At 36.3% G+C, this 22951-nt stretch overlaps 1 protein-coding gene across 1 annotated transcript; it reads left to right on the forward strand.

Moving 5' to 3' along the window:
- Positions 1–356: 356 nt before the first annotated feature.
- LOC124642001 (cytochrome P450 4V2-like) lies at positions 357–21855 on the forward strand. The gene is made up of 11 exons (XM_047180290.1): positions 357–516; positions 1163–1282; positions 1367–1456; positions 1620–1730; positions 1922–2107; positions 2228–2424; positions 2517–2586; positions 20149–20338; positions 20787–20935; positions 21043–21213; positions 21465–21855. The coding sequence occupies exons 1-11, from the start codon at positions 411–413 to the stop codon at positions 21629–21631; spliced, it is 1557 nt and encodes a 518-aa protein (XP_047036246.1). The 5' UTR covers positions 357–410; the 3' UTR covers positions 21632–21855.
- The last annotated feature ends 1096 nt before the right edge of the window (positions 21856–22951 follow it).

Raw genomic sequence — 22951 nt, forward strand, 5'->3', positions numbered from 1 at the left:
GCTTACAATTTTCGAGAGTCACCCTCGATATCTCAGGGTTTCCAACCTCAGATCCTGACATTGGGAACTAAAAAGTAGAATGTCTACTTACTTTCGTATAAGAAATAGTCCAGGCGTCTTTGATAAATTGAGTAAAAAATATATAACATAGTGTCAAATTGAGGACCTCCTTTTTTGAAATTGGTTAAAAATGAGATAATCATACCTGCAGGTTACAGGGTTAATTATCAATAGCTTGATGTAAATTTATGCAAATCTCTTTCGTTATGATACTTAATTACATTCTATTTACATTGTTTGTTTTGCTATTATTATTATTTATAAACATTATTTCTTAGTTGCCTGAAGGGTATATATATCTTTGAAACCTTCATAATTCTGCTTAGATCGGAAATTGTCGTATCAGCACAATGTTGACTGTCATTTTGTCTGTGTGTGTGTTGTGCCTTGTTTGGCTTACATTGAAAGGTTGGCAAGCTCGCTCCAGTGAACAAAAAGACAGCGAACTGTCTATTGGTAAGTATTTAATTAAGGAACTACTTGCCGTACGGGGATGTTATAAGAATTTTTCAAATCGGTTTTCATTTCGGGGCCTTTTGGGTACAAACTAAGGATCAAATAAAAAAAAAACTTCCTCTAAAAAGGTTTTGGGGGCACTCGAGAAGCTGCGCGAAATATTCATACCGTCAATTACACAATCCCTTAAAAAAAGTTCCTTAGCCAGTATATCTTACCCGTAATGACGGATGGTGAAACATTGCTGTAGGGTTAAGCTCAAAGTTGATCAACGTGTTATAAGAAGGTCTGTGCTCGTAGTTTCTCTGGTGTATAAAATTCGCAACGAAGTCATTCGTCGGAGAACCGATTTCGCTCGTAGAATTAGCACGCAAAAGTGAAGTGGGCCGGTAAGAGTGGGTGTCTACAGTCTGTAGACTACAGACGTACGGACAGTCGATGGAGCAGACAAGTATTAGAGTGGAGACCGCGTTTGGGTAAACGTAGTGATGGACGTCCTGCTGAACGGTGGACCGATGATTAGAAAAAGTTGACAGGTAGTGGATGCCGCTGCCCATGACCCAAATAAATGGCGTTCGTTGGGAAGGCCTACAATCAGCAGTGAACGGCAATTGGTTGATGACAAATTAAACATTATTGATTCTAGTAAGCCTTTGGCTGAGACGAGTATGGAACTCAACTTCCAACGCGCATCCATTACCACCAGCTTTTCCAGGCTCACTGCCCATTATTGGACATCTGCATAAAGGAATTGCTTTCTCTTCTAGTGAGTACATTTATTATATTTTGATTGCTTTCTCGGTATAAACAAGATAATTAGAAAATATAGCTTTGATATTTTTGTCCTCAGGTCTCTTCAGTTTCTTTAAAATTCTAAGTGAAGACTGTGTTAAGCAAGGTGGAGTCACTATTTTCAAACTTGGACCAGATTTACATTATTGTAAGTACAAAAATATTTTCTGCAGGTAGTGCCCTTTTCCTAAAGCCTCGTATGAAAATTTGAAAACGTTAAATATCCTTTTTTTCCTAGAAAGACACAAAAAAAACTTTTCTAGTTGCAAATTATATCTCAATTATATTTAATACTATCCCTATTTTTTCAGTGATAACAGATCCACAAGATGCCTCGACGGCAGCAAAATCTTGTCTCCGAAGGCATTATGCGATAGAATCCGCTAAAGTTTGGCAGGGTAACAGCATAACAACATCATCAGGTGTGTTAAAGACAGCTTTACTTTTACTAAATTGCAAACCGCAGTACATACGTCAAATGAGAAACTTTGTATTCATTGAAGTCCATTTTCATTTGGCAGTCTGCAGAACATTGTATAATCATATCATTTTGCCGTTCCTTCAGATTCAACTTAAAATAATCTACAAGAAACCATCTGTACTTTTTTTGCAGGAGAAACATGGGCACGTCACCGCAAGTTGCTGAACCCCGCGTTCAGTCTGCCGGTGATCTACGGCTTTTTAGACGTATTTAACAGTCAGGCCAAGAAACTGATGAATGAATTAGAGCCTTTCGTTGGCAATGGGCTATTTAATCACAGCCCATATTTTGTCACAAACAATTTTGAAACGCTTTGTGGTAATTAGTTCTGGGAGGGTTATCTGACGCTCTTCCATAGTGTCTCAGTCAGAATTGGCTTGTGTGAAATGTGAAATGACATGTAGATATTAAGTGTAAGTCTTGTCGTACTTTTTTCAGCTGGCACATTTGGAATAGAAAATGTGATCAGTAAAAATCTGGGAGCTAAATATATATCCTCAGCGTACGAGATGATAGATCTCATAAAAGCCAAGGCATTCAAGGTTTGGCTGCAAATCGACTTAATTTACAAACTTGTTGGACTCAAGAAGAAGGAAGATCAATTACTAGAAAATTTACATTCATTAACGAAAACAGTAAGTTCAACAGTAATGATATAAGATTCACTGCAGATAAGACGACGAAGTAAGTATTTCAGAAGCTTTTGACACCAGTGGTTTTATTACAGGTTATACAAAAGAAAAAACTTGCAAGGGAAAATAACACTTTGTCCAACACTGTCAAATCACCAACTACTGGTATGTATGTTGCCCATAAAAGTGTCATAATGTTAATGATATATGTGTATGGCGTCTGTGTATAAAGTGTTAAGAGCGCTACTACAAAATCGAATTGCTCAGGTTTAGGTAAATTAGACGATAACCGGCAGCACTTGCGCACGTGTGCGTCTAGTGAAATACGCAACGCACGCTTTGCGGACGATTCAAGTCGTGGTGGCCTAGTGGGCAAAGAACCAACCTCTCGAGTATGAGGGTGTGGGTTCGATTCCAGGTCAGGCAAGTACCAATGCTACTTTTCTAAGTTTGTATGTACTTTCTAAGTATATCTTGGACCACCAATGGCTGATAAAAAGGTGAAGGAAAACATCTTGAGGAAACCTGGACTATTAAGTCTGAAATCACCAACCCGCATTGAGCAAGCGTGGTGACTAATGCTCAATCCTTCTCCGTGTGAGAGGAGGCCTGTGCCCAGCAGTGGGACGAAAAAAGGCTGTAACAGTAACAACAGTAACAGTAACACCTGCGGACCGCTACGCGGCACAAACAAACTGAAATGAAATGAAATGAAATCGTTTATTTTGCAAGTTGGACATTACATCACTTTTACACGTCATTTTAAGAACGCTGAGGTCGGCATTTCCTAACTGACTGATCCCTGAGAAGAAACGCCGAAACAAACTCAAGGGTCATAGTCTCTTTTAAAGTCCAAACATGTTATAAATCAAGTAATATCATGTGTGAGTGTCACCATGTACTTGAGACTTTGCCACGTTTTTCCGAAATAATTTATTGTTTTATAGTTTATGAAATTCCCCGGTCGAAGATCGAGAGGGCGCCCCAAGACCAGATGGCGGGACGTAGTGTCGAAAGACATGAAAGAGTGCCAGGTGTCCGAGAGCGACGTCATGGATAGAGCGAAGTGGAAAAGAAAAATAAGGAAAGCTGACCCCACCACCATGTGGGATACATAGCAGGAAAGAGAGAGAGATAGTTTATGAAATATTATTTGTAACGATGAATTTTATTACCTAGAATAGCTCGATTGAGTTACAATAAACAAATAATCGTTTACAATTTTTAAATTATTTAATCGACAACCAAACTTTTCTCCATGTTTATCAATTAAAAGTAATTAATTTATAAAAAAAAAAACTAAAATCTATAATTCGTCTTCTATGTATTGTATCTTCATTTTCCTGCAACAATGAAAACTAGGAATGTAGATAGTTTATTAAAACAAATATGTCACGTAGTCCTGTTGCGAGTGACAAAAAATACCTACCATATTATTTGTACTGGTATCCGATTGAGTCTGATAATCTGAATTAAATATGCTTTCATTATCCTGCAAGAATCGAAGAAGTCCAATTATATTATTATGCAACAGCGAAACTAACGACGATGACATTTACGTACATATTTCTTAATAACCAACATCAAAAAAAGAGAAGCCTATCTATAACATTTTCGCATTAGAATATCATGGGCTAATACTTATAGCCCGGTCAAAATAGACATTTGAAATAACAAAAATTCCCGGAAAGCTGAATTTTGGTGGAGAGCTTGGGTTTATCATTATAAATAAAATATTAAAAGTCCCCATCGATCCTGTGTGCGTCAAAAGTTATTCGAGGTTAAATGTCAAAATTTTAGGTTTTTTGTTTTTTTTCGAAAACGGTAAGTTTTATCAAAAAAGAACATCTGATCAAAGTTGTAGATCTTAAAATTTTCTACAAAAATGTCATCAACAGTTTTCTCCTAAGTGATACCATTCCTGAGATATCGCGATTCAAAGAGTCACACTACACATGATATGCACATATCATCATCCTCCGAACCTTTTTCCCAATCATGTTGGGGTCGGCTTCCAGTCTAACCGGATTCAGCTGAGTACCAGTGCTTTAAAAGAACCCAGTGACCCGGGCAACCCGATACCCCTTGGTTAGACTGGTGTCAGACTTACTGGCTTCTGACTACCCGTAACGACTGCCAAGGATTTTCAATGACAGCCGGGACCTACAGTTTAACGTGCCATCCGAAACACAGTCAATGGTGTCTGAGATATACTTAGAAAGTACATACAAACTTAGAAAAGAACTTAGAACTTAGAAATACAAGCGGCTTATATGTGCATATCATGTATATGATAAGCCACTTATATGCTTATATGTGCATATCATATACACGATGCACATATAAGCCACTTATATACGAGGGCTGCCTTTTAAGTTGTGTCGTATGAAATAAGTAAAGACAATCTAACAGGTTAACCTTCAAGTGCAGACGTGGTTAAGTCATATCATCAATGGTGACGTGACGTATGTCAGACGGCTTAATAAATAATCGAAATGGATTATTTTTAATAACTGATTTGTACAATTTTTACTTGTATTATTATCTGTTCATTATTATTCTATTTAGGACGTGCAAAAACAACAACATTTGAATAAAATCAGTATTTATTAATACCATTTATTGTTTTTCAAAGAATTCTTCGCGATATTTAATGCACTTTTGAATGCATTAAAACCAGTTCTTGAAACATTTATTCCATTCTGAAGTGGGAGTAGTCAAAATGGCCGATTTGTATGAGTCAACAGTTTTTGTCAGGTGTGCTGGAACGTTGACCACGAAGACTTTGCTTAATTTTGGGGAATGTAAAAAAATCGCTATACCGACGGATCTATGTCACGGTATGTTACATGTTGGTCTGCGAGAATTAACTGCCGCATAGCCTCGATATTATCTTGGGTCATGGCGGGTTTTCACGTGGCTTGTCACTGAGGCTAGAGTGCCCACGTTGAAATTCTAAATCAAAATCTTTTTATATCAAAAAGGTCTTTGCAGGCTCACTACACACTATTTGCACGGTTCCAAAAAGTTGGTCTCATGGAGAAGAGCCGGCAAGAAACTCCGTAGACACTCTTTTAAAAAGTAATATTTTCACAAACAGTCTATTACATAACAATAGTAAGCTGACAAAATTATACAATGCAACTGAAAGTTAAACTGTAAACTCCTAACTCCTAACTTTATCTCTGTTTTACGCATGATTTTGTAAGTTAGGGCACGCCACCATAGTGGCGGTAAGTCCCCTCTTTGAGGAGTGGCTCGGAAGGAGTCATGGCGCCCTCACGTACCGCGTGACACAGGTCCTCACCGGATACGTTTGTTTCGGGAGGTACCTGTATCGAATCGCTCGTGAGGAGGCGCCCGGGTGTCACCAATGTGCGGACAGCCCCAACGGCATGGTGGACCACACAGTCCAGAAGTGCCCTGCGTGGGAAGAGCAACGTCGGGTCCTCGTCGAGGCTTTAGGCGGCGGCGACCTCTCGCGTCCGGCCCTGGTTCAGCCCACAGTCCAGGGCGAGAGAGAATGGGATGCTGTCGCCTCCTTCTGCGAAGCAGTCATGCTCGAGAAGGAGGAGGTGGAACGACAAAGAGTTCGCACCTCTCAATCCGGCGGCCGCGCTGGACCAAATAGACACCAAGGGCACCGGGTATCGCGAGACGACTCCCGGCTACGTAGGCGTGGGTCTGTGGGCGGTGAGTTCGGGTGGCTCATCGCTCATGTCTAGTTAATAGACAAAGGACCCGTGTCGGCGGCGCGCTTTGTTCCACGCGCGAGAGATGTCAGCAACCCCAGCGGGGCCCAGCAGGGACAAGGCCTGCCGGGGCTGCGGAATTGTTCGAGAGTTACCGCGGCCCTGGTACATAAAAGGCTTACGACGGAACACGACGGTTCTTAGTCAGTAAGAGTTTGATACTCAAAGCCCTCGTATATACGTTGCTTATATGTGCATATCATGTGTAGTGTGACTTTTTGAATCGCGATATCTCAGGAATGGTATCATTTAGGAGAAAACAGACTGCTGATGGCATTTTTGTAGAAAATTTTAAGATCTGCAACTTTGATCAGATGTTCTTTTTTGATAAAACTTACCGTTTTCGAAAAAAAACAAAAAACCTGAACAAAACAACAACGTTGACGCACACATGGGATCGATGGGGACTTTTAATATTTTGTTTATAATGATAAACCCAAGCTCTCCACCAAAATTCAGCTTTCCGGGATTTTTTGTTATTTCACCACTACTTTTATGTCTATTTTGACCGGGCTATTATGTATATTACATTTCAATCAGATCATTATAACTAATAAATAGAATAAAAACTCACTTGTATCAAAACGTGTTAGTTGCGCTATATTTTTCGAACTCCGGCGAGTTTATGCGGCGCAACAGCGAGCGATACGTCCTTCCTCGGTAAGCGCTTGGCGCTGACTAAAGTTGAACTCCGCGCGAACAAGATTTATATTGATTCTTTGCATTGCAAACAAAAATTATTTAAAAATATTGTTTTACTTTTAAATAGACCAATTTTATTTTTCAAGCTTTATAACGATACCACCATGGCCAAGTCAATATTATTGTAATGTGAACAAAACTATTGATATAGTCAAAATCAAAAATCAAAATCAAATTGTTTTTATTTCAAATAGTAGTCACTAAATATTGATTTATTATTACAAATAAAGTTGAACAGCATGTCGATTCTATAAAATATCACAACTCACTTCGACATCACTCTCACTTCGACTTCGATCTAAAGGTAGAATTCCGTGGACGCGACAATAGTCAACCTATGAAAATGTATGGCACCGTTGTCGAGGCCCGTGACAGTCGCGCGCGGCCGACGAATTTCGTAAGCTGCTCGCGGCATTGTCAAAAATTTAATTCTGGTTTTACTAAAATTCTATAGATGTTATTAAGCGCTAGACCATGTTGAGAAGCGTACGGCCGCGAGCGGCTCACGAAATTCGTCGTCCGCGCGCGACTGTCGCAGCCCTCGGCAGCGGTGCCATACATTTTCATAGGTTGACTTTTGTCGCGCGCGGCTGCGACAATCGCGACCCACGGAATTCTACCTTAAAGTTTCGTGATTGACATTGTCAAACTACACTAGCGCTACACTATCGAGCGTGTTGACAAGTTGAACTAAATCAAAGTCGAGATTTTGACAGATCTGTCAAAATCTGTCTATCTATTGTTAGACTAATATTATCCTGTGTTGTTCTGTATGTTATATTCTCTTTTCATACATTAAGGAACTATACTATATTTACCGAAGTATACTAAATCATTTTAGTTTTATACGGACAACACTACCTCTACTGTGAGGACAACACTAAAAAGAGATTTTGACAGTTAGAGCGCGCGCTTTACATTGCGCTTCCTTCGTGGACTGATAAACTATGTTTTCTTACGATTGATATTAAATTGTGTTTTAAAAGTGAATACAAGAAGTTATTGTGATACGAATTGACGTTTTATTTCTGATTAAGGCTAGGAGATCATACCCTAGCTTATATCAGAAGCGGGAAGAACAGAAAACGCCTAATTACCAATGGGGCGCGAATGCTCCGAATACAATAAAATTAATGATCACGCCACACTATGCGAAACACTTAAACGAAGACGAGATGACCACAGCACTGATTGCTCAACCGCAATAATGTATCAAGGACTTATCTACTCAAGGAAAACAAAGCGACATGGTCAACAACTTGTGGAGCCTATAATGACGACGACCAGACAAGATTCTTGTGTGTAGATTACTGCTTGACACACACTACGCCTGATGGCGATTAGACACCTTCTCCGCCGCGATGCAACAGGTACCCGAGACATTGGACAATCAGGTATAAGCATTAATATTTTTTTTTCTCATTCCAATTAATCCATGGAATAGAAAACAATCATTTAATTGCCCAAACATGTGTATACATGCATACACACGCAGGTGCATGCATGTAGGATAATACAATTATTAAAGGTAGGTGCTTAAAACATGTTTGCCACTTGTCATGGCATACAAATATAAAACCAGAAACATTTAGCTCTATATACTAAAAACTATTTGAGCTGACATTTCAGAGCTTCGGTACTGAGTTTTCTCTAGGTTATAGATATTTTGTTGTACATAATGGGTGCCATTCAAAATATAATTTAGCACATAAGTGCAGTTTTACATGGATGTGAACAGAGTTTGCTATTGATCCATTTGATGCATACATTTTTAAGGTGAGTAAATGTACAACAATATATTTCATTAGACATCCATAAACCAGCTGGGAACATGACAGATACTCTGAGGTAAACATTTATATCCTGAGTAATTATGTATGGTGTTATTTTTGCTACACATTGAATACATAAAATATTCATGAGAAAAGAGTAAATAAAGCAAGTAAAGTTAATTGCATAGTTCATGGGGATGATGGCCAAACGATTTGGTGTTAATGCATTATTTACATACATTACTGAAATAGACAAAGGAAGTACTTATAAAAATAAGTAAATAGGATATAACAATAGGATATTCATGATATAAAGCCAATATTACAATAATTAAAATTGAAATAATCATAATCACTTACAAATAGAGGTAGAAAATAAAGTGGTTAATTGACAACCAACAAAAACCGTGCGACACAGCTCTTGACTATTCTATGTACATCCAAAGCGGTGATAACAGGTATTAATAATGGATAATCAAATACTTTAAAGTACTATAAACACTAAACTGGTTTTTATTAATAAAGTAACTATGAAACTAAATGCTTCAAGCCAGTATGTTTCAGACAGTAGGTATGTTTTACCAATATCTTGGTACTGCCAATAGCATACATCATTGTTAAGTAAAACTTCATTCCAAGCAAATATCATTGCTTGTTATTATTTTAAAGAGTATCTAAAGTGAAAATTATAAAAATGGTAATCTTTTTAAATGATCTTTTCCATATTATTAACTGTAAATTGCCTCACCTAGAAAAAGTTAAACTGCTTATTCTATCTGAATGTTGGATGATATTACAGCTAACAGGTACATTATAGGACTGTAACACATTAAGGATAGTTTAATCACAGTAAAGATGCAGCAATTGTAGTAAATATTATTTACTTAAAGGATTTTACAGACTGAAGCATAATAAATAAATATAAATCAGTAGTGTCAATTAATCAGAAGAAAATATAACTCAGTAGTGTCAGTAATCTGAGTAGCCAGATCAGATATGTTCTTTTTGAAAGATTTCATTTTAATTTGGAATCCACCACTTGATGCTGAGACCAGTTTTCTCAACCATTAAAAATAACCCGAAGTGTTTAAAGATATGTATACTAGAATCAAATAAATACAAAATAAAGAAATTTCGGCTTTGAAATCTGAATCGAAAGCAGTCTATATATTATTAACTTAATAAATGAATATGGCAATTGGCTCAATAAGAGATAGGTTTGAGTTGGAACAAAACAACATTAGTTATACATAAAATTGTCTGATACTACACAGGAGCTATACCATCAGAATACATTATACCATACTGAAAAAGAAGTATGTGAGACAGTTAAAGAATAAAAGACTAGGCAATTAATAAGTAATTTGTCCTAGCCCATTAAAAAGTTGAATGCATACCAGGGCACTCAGTAAAACATATAGATTATTATAAATAAACTGAACCTGAACTTTTATGTATGGTAACGATACAAGTTAACATTTCTCTCTATACTCTCTTTATGACAGGAAATCTTGTAATTTCCTGGGAGGTAAGACATTTTATTCTGAGACTAAATTTCAGCACATATTGTATGTTAGACCTTCTCTCACAGAAAATTACATGTACAGTTTATGATGATTTTCTTGATTGATGTTGTGAGTCTATTCTGACCACTTATAAAATAGGAACCAAGATTGTGGAGGATCAGAGGAGTGAATTCAGTTGGGTGTCAACAACATCTTTAACAAGTCAGTAAGTACAACCATAAGTGTTTTACAGTCAACAACTAAGAAAGAGCATTGCTTAGTATTTATTAGTTTTGAACTATTAATTGAAAAAAAAACTGACTGATAAAGAACAATTTATATGGTGATTGGAACTTATATTTAAAGATGATGACATCTGGTTATGTTTATATTCATATATATTTATTTGCATTCCATAATGTTACAATAGATGTTGAAGAGGCTTAAAACTAAGTAGGTACCATTATAGGCCCTGTTAGGGCACAGCTAAAGAAGGCAATACTTTAAGGCACCATAAATAAAGAACCATGAGTTAAACTAGGCTCAGGGGTACTTTGTTGTCACTTTGTTTGTATTAAAATTGTTTCTACGGCACCACCTTCAATTCTGCTTTCGTATCCCTCATACGGGATATAGTTCCGAAGGAGCAGAAAGCTTTTCCACTCACGCTTTACAACTTGTAGAGTTATAATTTGATTAAATGGTATTAACTAAAAAGAAAAGCTTAAATTGAGAAGTGTAGTGATTTTAATGAATTGTTAATTAATAAAACAATACCAGACGAAGAAAATTGAATGAATAAATTAAAGATTTGTACAATTTTTACCTTGATTATCTGTTATTATTTCTTACGAGCCTCTGTATTGAGATGTGAAATGAATTGAAAGATTCATACTAATTCAGTTTGGTTGTATTGTTGAATTATTGAAATAAGACTACATAAATAAACTTTTGATAAGTTCATAGGTTGGAAGGTATGCACTATTTACTGTTTTAGCTGGTTCTTTTGTTTGTTGCTTAAAAAACACGACTCGAGGAAGAAAATGGATATTATGTATTTATATATTTTAACCACTACAATAAGGGATTAACAGAAACAATTGTAATGTTGTAACAATTGTAACTTGTAGTGGTCTGATTGAGTTTGATTGTGTTGTTAAATAATAATAATAGAAGACATGTATTGATTTAGTTCAACCATAGGCATTGCTCTAATACAAATAAGAGATGGACAGAGAAAAATGTAATTACTTGTACATTTCTCATTTTATTATGTTGTTAATTATTAAAAACTAGCGACTGGAATGCTAATAAAGAATTGAGTATTGAATAGACAAGATATATTGTACTAGTTGTGAGATAACGAATATAAATAAGAGATGGGCAGAGAAACTGACTAAAGAATTTGTATTAGCTACTTTGATCATATTGATGATTAATGGATACTAAACGAGATAAAATATGTATACATATATATTGTAGTCAGAGATAGAAGATGTAATAAATTGAGAGATTTGTATATTGTCCAGTTTGAGGATATTAAGCAATTGTATATTGTATTGAAGATCAATACAAGTGTAGTGACGCAGTTTATGAATCTAAGGCTGGATATTAAGAAATTGTATATTGTATTGTTAATGTACAGTAGTCCAGGTACTGGATAGAAAGAAGTTGTTTACTGTAATGAGAATTATATAAGCAGAAGCAATGTGTAAATACTGATTTGCACTTTGAATTATGATAGTGATAAATTTTAATGTGTTAATAAGGAACATAAGTTCAGAGACTTTGTATAATAGAAGTTTTCTATTGAAATGAGAAATGATATAAGTATTTTGATGCCAATATGGTGATGTTGACTTGTACTGCTTGAATTTGAATGAGGTACACAAATCCAGAGACTGGATACATAGGATTCTTTATTTAATGATTGATGATATAAGTATGTTGTCGGCGATATGTTCATATTGACTTGTAATATTGAAATTTGAATGTATTGATAAAGTATGTGTAAGATAAGAACCGAGACTGGATATAAGGAATTGTTTATTTGATGGGGAACTATATAAATGAATTCATGTCAATATGTTGATTTTGACTTGTATTGCTTGAATTTGAATGTATTGGTAAGGTACCTACACAAGTCCGGAGACTGGATATAGAGAATTGTTTATTTAATGGGGAATGATAAAAGTATATTGATGTCAAAATGTTGATGTTGACTTGTAATCGTTGAATTTGAATGTATTTATAAAGAAATAAATCCAAAGACTGGATATAAAACAAGTCGATTATTGAAATAGGAAATTATATAAGTATATAGATATCAATATGTTGATGTTGGCTTGTAATCGTTGAATTTGAATGTATTTATAAAGAAATAAATCCAGAGACTGGATATAAAACATGTCGATTATTGAAATAGGAAATGACATAAGTATATAGATGCCAATATGTTGATGTTGACTTGAAATGGTTGAATTTGAATGTATTTATAAAGAATATAGATCCAGAGACTGGATATAAATAAAGTTGATTATTGAAATAGGATATGATATAAGTATATAGATGCCAATATGTTGATGTTTACTTGTAATGGTTGAATTGGAATGTATTTATAAAGAATATAAATCCCGAGACTGGATATAAAACAAGTCGATTATTTAAATAGGAAAATATATAAGTATATAAATGCCAATATGTTGATGTTGACTTGAAATGGTTGAATTTGAATGTATTTATAAAGAATATAGATCCAGAGACTGGATATAAATAAAGTTGATTATTGAAATAGGATATGATATAAGTATATAGATGCCAATATGTTGATGTTTACTTGTAATGGTTGAATTTGAATGTATTTATAAAGAAATAAATCCAAAGACTGGATATAAAACAAGTCGATTATTGAAATAGGAAATTATATAAGTATATAGATATCAATATGTTGATGTTGGCTTGTAATCGTTGAATTTGAATGTATTTATAAAGAAATAAATCCAGAGACTGGATATAAAACATGTCGATTATTGAAATAGGAAATGACATAAGTATATAGATGCCAATATGTTGATGTTGACTTGAAATGGTTGAATTTGAATGTATTTATAAAGAATATAGATCCAGAGACTGGATATAAATAAAGTTGATTATTGAAATAGGATATGATATAAGTATATAGATGCCAATATGTTGATGTTTACTTGTAATGGTTGAATTGGAATGTATTTATAAAGAATATAAATCCCGAGACTGGATATAAAACAAGTCGATTATTTAAATAGGAAAATATATAAGTATATAAATGCCAATATGTTGATGTTGACTTGAAATGGTTGAATTTGAATGTATTTATAAAGAATATAGATCCAGAGACTGGATATAAATAAAGTTGATTATTGAAATAGGAAATTATATAAGTATATAGATATCAATATGTTGATGTTGGCTTGAAATGGTTGAATTGGAATGTATTTATAAAGAATATAAATCCAGAGACTGGATATAAAACAAGTCGATTATTTAAATAGGAAAATATATAAGTATATAGATGCCAATATGTTGATGTTGACTTGTCATGGTTAAATTTGAATGTATTGATAAGGTACATAAGTCGACAGACTTGATAGAAGGATCTTGATGTCAATTTGTTAACATGACTAGAAGGCGTAGATAGCTCCAAATAGGAGTGAATTCCTCGTTGCAGTCACAGTGATAGTAAGATTAACTTACTCTGTTAAACTTGAATGTTTTGATAAAGTATACAAGTCCAAATACTAGACGTGAAGTTGTTTACCGTAGTAAGAATTTGTACAAGTATATGGTTGCCAATTTGTTAAAATGGCAATGTACACAAGTCACAGTTTGGATTCAAAATGAAATGAAATGAAAATATTCGCAGAAATTGTTTATCGTAGTGAGAGTTTATGCAATTATATTGTTGACGATTTGTTAGCATGGCTGGAAGGCGTGGATGGCTCCAGTTGGAGTGAAGGCCACGATGCAGTCATAGTTAGAGATGGCTGGAAGGCGTGGATGGCTCCAGTTGGAGTGAAGGCCACGATGCAGTCCTAGTTAAAGATACGACTCTGGAAGGTTGGCACGATCGTGAAGCCTTGTTGGTGGACATCCTCTTGGCTTTGCGGTGAGGGGTCAAATGCAGATGTCGTGAGTTGAGATTGGCTGGAAGGCGTGGATGGCTCCAGTTGGAGTGAAGGCCACGATGCAGTCCGTCCTAGTTAAAGATACGACTCTGGAAGGTTGGCACGATCGTGAAGCCTTGTTGGTGGACATCCTCTTGGCTTTGCGGTGAGGGGTCAAATGCAGATGTCGTGAGTTGAGATTGGCTGGAAGGCGTGGATGGCTCCAGTTGGAGTGAAGGCCACGATGCAGTCCGTCCTAGTTAAAGATACGACTCTGGAAGGTTGGCACGATCGTGAAGCCTTGTTGGTGGACATCCTCTTGGCTTTGCGGTGAGGGGTCAAATGCAGATGTCGTGAGTTGAGATTGGCTGGAAGGCGTGGATGGCTCCAGTTGGAGTGAAGGCCACGATGCAGTCCGTCCTAGTTAAAGATACGACTCTGGAAGGTTGGCACGATCGTGAAGCCTTGTTGGTGGACATCCTCTTGGCTTTGCGGTGAGGGGTCAAATGCAGATGTCGTGAGTTGAGATTGGCTGGAAGGCGTGGATGGCTCCAGTTGGAGTGAAGGCCACGATGCAGTCCGTCCTAGTTAAAGATACGACTCTGGAAGGTTGGCACGATCGTGAAGCCTTGTTGGTGGACATCCTCTTGGCTTTGCGGTGAGGGGTCAAATGCAGATGTCGTGAGTTGAGATTGGCTGGAAGGCGTGGATGGCTCCAGTTGGAGTGAAGGCCACGATGCAGTCCGTCCTAGTTAAAGATACGACTCTGGAAGGTTGGCACGATCGTGAAGCCTTGTTGGTGGACATCCTCTTGGCTTTGCGGTGAGGGGTCAAATGCAGATGTCGTGAGTTGAGATTGGCTGGAAGGCGTGGATGGCTCCAGTTGGAGTGAAGGCCACGATGCAGTCCGTCCTAGTTAAAGATACGACTCTGGAAGGTTGGCACGATCGTGAAGCCTTGTTGGTGGACATCCTCTTGGCTTTGCGGTGAGGGGTCAAATGCAGATGTCGTGAGTTGAGATTGGCTGGAAGGCGTGGATGGCTCCAGTTGGAGTGAAGGCCACGATGCAGTCCGTCCTAGTTAAAGATACGACTCTGGAAGGTTGGCACGATCGTGAAGCCTTGTTGGTGGACATCCTCTTGGCTTTGCGGTGAGGGGTCAAATGCAGATGTCGTGAGTTTAGATTGGCTGGAAGGCGTGGATGGCTCCAGTAAGAGTGAAGGCCTCGAGGCAGTCCTAGGAACGCAGCTCTGTAAAGGTGGCACAGTCATGAATTCTTGCTGGCGAATAACCTCTTGACTTTGACCTTTAACTTTGTACCAAAATATAAACCAGTTTGTGAATGTGAACACCATGTAGCATTTTAATTGTCACTTTACTCTCATTTGTCTTTGCGATTCTGCATGATCTTCGCATGCTTTTACTGTATGTATCAATACATACAAATTGTAATACTATATTATTTTTAAAAAGAGTAACCATGGAGTTTCTTGCCCGTTCTTCTCCATAGGAAGCTACTTTTGGAATGGGCAACTAGAATCAAACTTAGTTATGGTTTTGACGTCCATAAGTGCTTGTAAAGGCCTAAATGAAATAAATGATTTGACTTTGACTTTGAGAAGTTTGAGGACAAACTTAGTGGTCAGAATGGCCGAATGTTAGACTAATATTATCCTGTGTTGTTCTGTATGTTATATTCTCTTTTCATACATTAAGGAACTATACTATATTTACCGAAGTATACTAAATCATTTTAGTTTTATACGGACAACACTACCTCTACTGTGAGGACAACACTAAAAAGAGATTTTGACAGTTAGAGCGCGCGCTTTACATTGCGCTTCCTTCGTGGACTGATAAACTATGTTTTCTTACGATTGATATTAAATTGTGTTTTAAAAGTGAATACAAGAAGTTATTGTGATACGAATTGACGTTTTATTTCTGATTAAGGCTAGGAGATCATACCCTAGCTTATACTATAGGGGAGGTAGGGGAGAGATGGGCAGTTGGGAGACATGATCAAATCAGAATAAAAGGGGGGTCCTTTTATTCTGATTTCTGATCATAGTTTTGTTTTTTTTTATTGGGTAGTTTACGTAACCGACTGGTAACGGTGTTCATCCATAGACTATCTGTCATTTCTGTGAGTTGTCAAGAACAAACACTCGTAAAAGTACTTAAATATTTTGTTGCGGTTTCGGATCGTTATAAAGAGAAAACTAATGAAAGGTATGTGTATTTTCTATTATTAATTATTGATTGTCAAAATCTCCAGTTACAATTATAGTAAGTCGATGCAATCCACACCTATTATACCTTTAGAAGAGAGTACTACAGCAATAGTTAATGGGCCCCACGTTTTTATTTTAGTCTAATATGACCGGGACCACCTACGTAGGTTGACAGGTAAGTAACTATTTTTTATTTTCTAGTTTTCAGTGCACATAAGATAAAACCGTTTAACTTAAAAGTTTTTTTACCGATTTTTTTTTCATAAACTAAGTCAAAAGTGTCCAATGCTCCCTATGGTAGGGAGGCTTGGACATACCATGTAATGTATAATTTGTAAATTTTTGCTCTTCTTCGTCAGTGAAAATTTGTGAGGTTATAAATCTGCGCGAAAAATCCTTTATAGAATCTTGTTTCAGGTACCGTTGCCAACTTGATCTAGAGACTATTATATTTAAAATAGTGTTTAAATAAAGTTCTAAGTGTTTTAAAGTGATTAAGTGCCTACCTTTAACGATGGCTAGAATGTTTTTGCTTAAATCTTTATTAGAAGAAGCTCATGATTATTAGAATTTAGAAAAGCGTCAACAATCTGCTAGAATTCGCAGTTTATCTTTATTAACTCGCGATGATGACTATGTGAGCATATATAGATTGTCAAAGAAGCTAATTGACCAACTGGAGTCTGATTTACTGCCCCTGATAAAGCCCACAAAACGTCGAGGCAAAGGACTTACAACTCGTGTAAAAGTAAGTATTGACACAGTTTATAGTTGAAAAATTGTAATCAAGCACACAATAATAAGAAAAACACTTAGTTCTTAATAAGGAGTATTCCCTTTATGTGGTTTCCCCGCCAGCTGATATGTTTTCAAAAGACTCTGTACTTCAGTTATAATATTGGTATTCTCTTAAGCATGAAAATAACCAAATTGGTCTCAATTTTGTTTTCACTAAATCCAGATAAAGTAGGTATTACATTTTTTATTGATTTATTGTTTCACAGATACTATGTACTTTATCATTCTTGGCTAGTGGCGGTTACCAGAAGGTTATTAAAGTGGGCATCAGAACTTATTTATCGCAACCGTCTGCATCTCGTTGCATAAATGAAGTAGTGGAAGCTCTGAACAATCCGGCCGTAGTAAAAAAATATATAAGGTTTCCTCAAAATCAGCAAGAAAGGCAAATTGGCGCTGTCAGTATTTTTTTTTCGTAGGGTAAGCATAGATTATATTCACAGCACGAATTTAGAGATTTCTGTTTATTTTATACTTAAAAGCTGCCTCAAATTCCTTACAATAACAAATTATAACTAAAACATCATATTTAGCTAAAATTCTGTGTCAAAACTGATAAAATTAAAAACTGATTAATCTCGGTTGACATTTTGTCGAGTGGGGAAGTCACTAGCACAGCATTGGTCGATGTCGAGCTCACTTCACTTCGCAAGTGATTAGGTGATGTTTACAGAATGCAAAATCAAGGTCGTTCTGAATCGAATGCGAAGTGAGAGTGAATAGCGAAGTGAAATGCGAGTTGTTGTTCGAATTTTATAGAATCGACGTGCAGGCAGGCCTTGGCCCTGTTGCGCCCCGCTGGGGTTGCTGACAGTATTCTACTTGTGTAGCCCTTTCATTTGATACCCATATTGAGGGGGCTGTGCCATTTTGTGCCGGTGGCCATATTGGATTTAATTAAAGGTGTATACAAAATTTCAGACCAATCGGTTGACAGGAAGAGGGTGAAATTTGAATTACTAAATTTGATCCAAGAATAAATAATAAAACAAACGGGGTGAGCTAAATAAAACCGTTTAAATATCTCTTAATGTTGAAACTGATTGTAATTTTTAGGAAAGCTCTTTCATTATATCTAGCCGAATATAAGAAATGGCAATAAAAGTTGATAATGATCTGTAAAATCTGATTTTTTATGCAATAAATTGTGAAAAAGTGCCCATCCCTCCCCTACCTCCCCTAAAGTATGAAATGACATTACGAATCGAAGTGAAATGCGAGTTGTTGATCGAGTTTTATAGATTCCCAGTACAGGACTTGGCTTCCATGCGATCTCCAAACTTTTTACGGTGGAGGAAGTGCGTAGAGGATTGGCTTTTTTTTACATGTAATGTTTTTGGTGGGATCTAATTTATTCTTTGTAGGTCTCTTTCTTCTCTTAATATATAACAAACTAAATAATATGTACACCTAAAGTAGCACGTAAACAACATTTTTTTTTATATAATAATATGATCGGTCAGTGAGTCAGTCAGTGACAAAATGGTCTAACTTTGATCGCTCATAACTCGTTAACTATTTATTCAAATGTTTTGTAATTTTGAGACTGAGCTTGTTCTAATACTTACTCTTGTTCACATGGAAGATACAGGGGGGTGAAATAGCCGCTAAACGCTTCGAAAAAAGATGGTACGGCCGTGCCCGCTTTGCTCGAGTCTTGGCTGGGGCACTGCCGTGCCCTCAGATTTGAGTATTCCAAAGTCGAAATTGTCGAATGTTTGAATCGAATATCTTTTAGAATAAAAGAGATTTATTTCAGAGGTAAATGGCGCTATCACATGAAATTATTTGTTTTTTTTTAAGTACTACTTATACTAAGCTATGTAACCAAACCATAGCGCGATTTAGACCAGAACAACGCCATCTATCGAGCGAGCATGCAGTATTTATCGCACAGCATTAATATGAAAGATTTTATCATTATTCATTTCATTTTAACCTAGCTTTTTAATTCATATGTGTGTATATTTAATACATAATAACAATATACCACACTATGTAACAATGAAACAAATATTATAGTAACATTTTGTACATAAATAAATAACAAAGTTATCAATGCAGTCAAAGTTCATACACAATGTTCTTGAAAAACCGCAAATATAAATTTGTTTCCTATTTTTTTATTGAGTTTTAAGGTTTTTTATAATTTTCCCTTTATATGTAGCTAATAACCTATCTTGGTGCCAAATTTGAAGGTTCTAAGTTTGCTAGAAGTACCTTAGACTTTTGATGATCGGTCAGTGAGTCAGTCAGTGACAAAATGGTCTAACTTTGATCGCTCATAACTCGTAAACTATTTATTCAAATGTCTTGTAATTTTGAGACTGAGCTTGTTCTAATACTTACTCTTGTTCACATGGAAGATACAGGGAGGTGAAATAGCCGCTAAACGCTTCGAAAAAAGATGGTACGGCCGTGCCCACTTTGCTCGAGTCTTGGCTGGGGCACTGCCGTGCCCTCAGATTTGAGCATTCCAAAGTACAAGATATAGTTGTATCTTGAACATTTTTATAAATGGTTAAATTGCTATATCCTCGGAGTACCGAAGCATCAAAAGATTCCCAAAAGCAACATTTTATGAAACATCCTTTGCAGAGACAAAGATTTTACTGATGTACGTGGACAAATTAAAATATTTATTTAGAACACTCCCAAGATAAATGATCAAACTTTCTTAATGTTATTTTTGTTTTTTTTTGTGACTATATTCAAAGCATAATGACGCATCAAAACTCGTATAAAACGTTTAAATTCGCAAAAATTTGTGATAGCATAAAGTCTTAAAGACGTGGATGATGTAATTTTGAAGCCTATTTCAGGTTTGCGATACAAAGGTTTCTTAGATCTGCTGATGGACCTATCAGCAGATGGTGCTTTCACAGAAACAGAAGTCAGAGACCAAATTGAAGCAATTCTCACAACTGGTTTTGAAACTACAGCCACACACTTGACATTCACCATGTTACTGCTGGGAGCACATCCTGAAATTCAAGACAAATTGTGTAAAGAGTAAGTTTTGGCACGAAAAATCCTATCAAAAGCCTAACTTCTTCGTAAGCTTGTTTTGTACTTCTAGTTTAACCACAAAATCAAAGAACTAATTGTCATCGTTGATTTTACAAACGTTGGTATTTATTTGAGATACAACCGATGGCCCCACGTATATCATAGCAGCACATTAATTCTGTCAGTAAAAATTATGACTATTTTTTTTATGATTAGAGGAATGAGAGTCCTGTCGTGAGGAAGGTAATAAGTATGAACGTGGATAGATATACTAGAAGAGGAAGACCAAAGAAACGATGGATGGATTGTGTGAAAGTAGATATGGTAAGAAAGAATTTAACTTGTGAGATGACGGCAGATAGAAGAGAATGGAAGATGAAAACATGCTGCGCCGACGCCAAATAAAATTGGGATATAGGCAGGAGGATGATGATGATGATTTTTTTTATAGATTGGAAGCAGTACTCGGTCCAGACGGAGATGTAGGAAAGGAGGATTTGAACAAACTGGTTTACACAAACGCAGTTATCATGGAGTCTGTCCGATTGTTCCCAACTATTCCTATGATACTGAGATGGGTAGAACAGGATGTGAAACTAAGTATGGGTTTTTTCTTAATAAAACTACTTTTCGTCTGGACAGGCCTCAAATTGCATAGCCTTTCTTTCATATATTAAAAAATGTGTACCTCCTGACTTTGATTTTAGAAAACTACACGATGAGAGCAGGCAGTAATTGTGTCATATTTCCATTAATTCCTAATATTGCCGCCAAAGATTCAAAACGGGATCAGTTCAGACCAGAAAGATGGCTGGATGATGATTTCAACGGCAACCAAGACTTTGCTGGATTCGGCTTGGGAAAACGTGGTTGTATAGGTATTACACTACAAACATTACTAAGTACTAAGGTTATAGACCCAAAATTCTCTGTTCTACTCTGTTTTGATATATGAAATCATCTGATGAGCAGTGTGTCAATTTTTGCTGACTAAAACTTTTAATCCTTCTGAATCCTTCTATGTACCAAAGCTGTAGTAAGTCTCTTCGAACACTCCCGCAGCCCTGTCAGACAAAGAATGCCCAATTGTCTGATTTTGACAAAAAATGTGAAATATCATACTTTACAGGTAAAACATACGCAATGATAGCTATGAAGGTGATGTTGGCGCACTTCATACGGCGGTACCGAGTGCGAGCTGACATGAGTCAGCTGCAGCTGTCTGCAGACTTCGTGCTCAAACCTATGTCGGGACACGAGATCAGTATTGAACGAAGGCATTCAACAGTTCTTTGAGGAATGAATATATACCTAGCTACATATTTATAGCTTCACCTGGAATATATATAGATGATTTTGTTTGTGATCATCGTTCTCCTGGCTTCATCCCAGTTTAGGGTCGGCGCAGCATGTTTTCATCTTCCATACTCTTCTGTGTGTACAATTAACTAACCGACTTTCCAAAGAAGGATAAAGATATATTTTGCAAATACAGGAAAGGAAGAGGTTTTCAATTTGGATATTTGTGTTTTCTTTAATATTGGAAAATGGTAATATTAGCTTCTTAGACACCAATGAACGTTTCGGAGGGCACGTTAAACTTTAGGTCCCGGCTGTCATTGAACATCTTTAGCAGTCGTTACGGGTAGTCAGAAGCCAGTAAGACTGACAACCAGCCTTACGAAAGGATATTGGGTTGCTCGAATAATTGGGTTGAGGAGGTCAGACAGGCAGTCGCTCCTTTTAAAACACTGGTACTCAGCTGCATTCGATTAGACTGGAAGCCAACTAAAACATAGTTGGGAAAAGGCTCGGGAGATGATGATGATGATTTATTGAAATTAGCTACGACTCAATAAATTAATGTATGAGATGATTATCTCATATTTTTTTAAACCTACCAAGCCGGTTTTACTATGGTCAAATAAGTACATTTCTAATATTGATCGTTTTTTTATACACTCATTTTTATGCAAATTTTTACTCGTAGAGATATGTAGGCCTGTTTAAGTACTGGTATTGGTATTGGTCAGTTCATTTGAATACCAGTTTCTCCTCATACATTATTAATTATTTTAAAAAGCTATTAAACATTTATCAAAATGATTGTTACTGCTACATTATCCACGTTTGGGAAAGGAGATACGTAATAATTACATACATGTATGCCCTGTAGCTATTGGTCCATCTCCTTTATACAACATGTTACCTCCAGTAACTTGTGTGTTCATTATTATTCTACGATGAAACTAAAGTACTGATTCAGATGAAATTTTGCCTTATGCAAAACATGGAACTCTTCTAACCTAAAGCCTAAAGAACCTAAAGAAATGCTGGTCTAGCATTTCTTTGCCCTGGTCCAAATATTTTCTAAAAGAAAAGTTAGAACCCTCACCCGTTTTTTTATATTTCTAAAATAGGTTGCTAAATGTTTCTTATTTTTTTTTTTTGAAACTGTATTTTTTGACTTACTAAAAAACCATTACTGTGATTCATAGATTTTTTTAAAATCTCGTTTGTCACACTTGATGTGAGGTAAATGAACTTAGGAAAGGTTTGTTTTTAGAATAAAACGGTACATAATTAATATTGTACCTATAGTGGATGCAGTGTGTA

This window comes from Helicoverpa zea, chromosome 23 (assembly GCF_022581195.2).
Source record: "Helicoverpa zea isolate HzStark_Cry1AcR chromosome 23, ilHelZeax1.1, whole genome shotgun sequence".
Lineage (NCBI taxonomy): Eukaryota > Metazoa > Arthropoda > Insecta > Lepidoptera > Noctuidae > Helicoverpa > Helicoverpa zea.

Bases quoted from the DNA above. Each gene is read 5' to 3' on its own strand.
- LOC124642001 (XM_047180290.1), top strand. From the start codon at position 411: ATGTTGACTGTCATTTTGTCTGTGTGTGTGTTGTGCCTTGTTTGGCTT. The intron at 1,283-1,366 runs GTGAGTACATTT...TTTTGTCCTCAG, and splicing joins AGGAATTGCTTTCTCTTCTA to GTCTCTTCAGTTTCTTTAAA. The intron at 20,936-21,042 runs GTATGGGTTTTT...CTTTGATTTTAG, and splicing joins AGAACAGGATGTGAAACTAA to AAAACTACACGATGAGAGCA.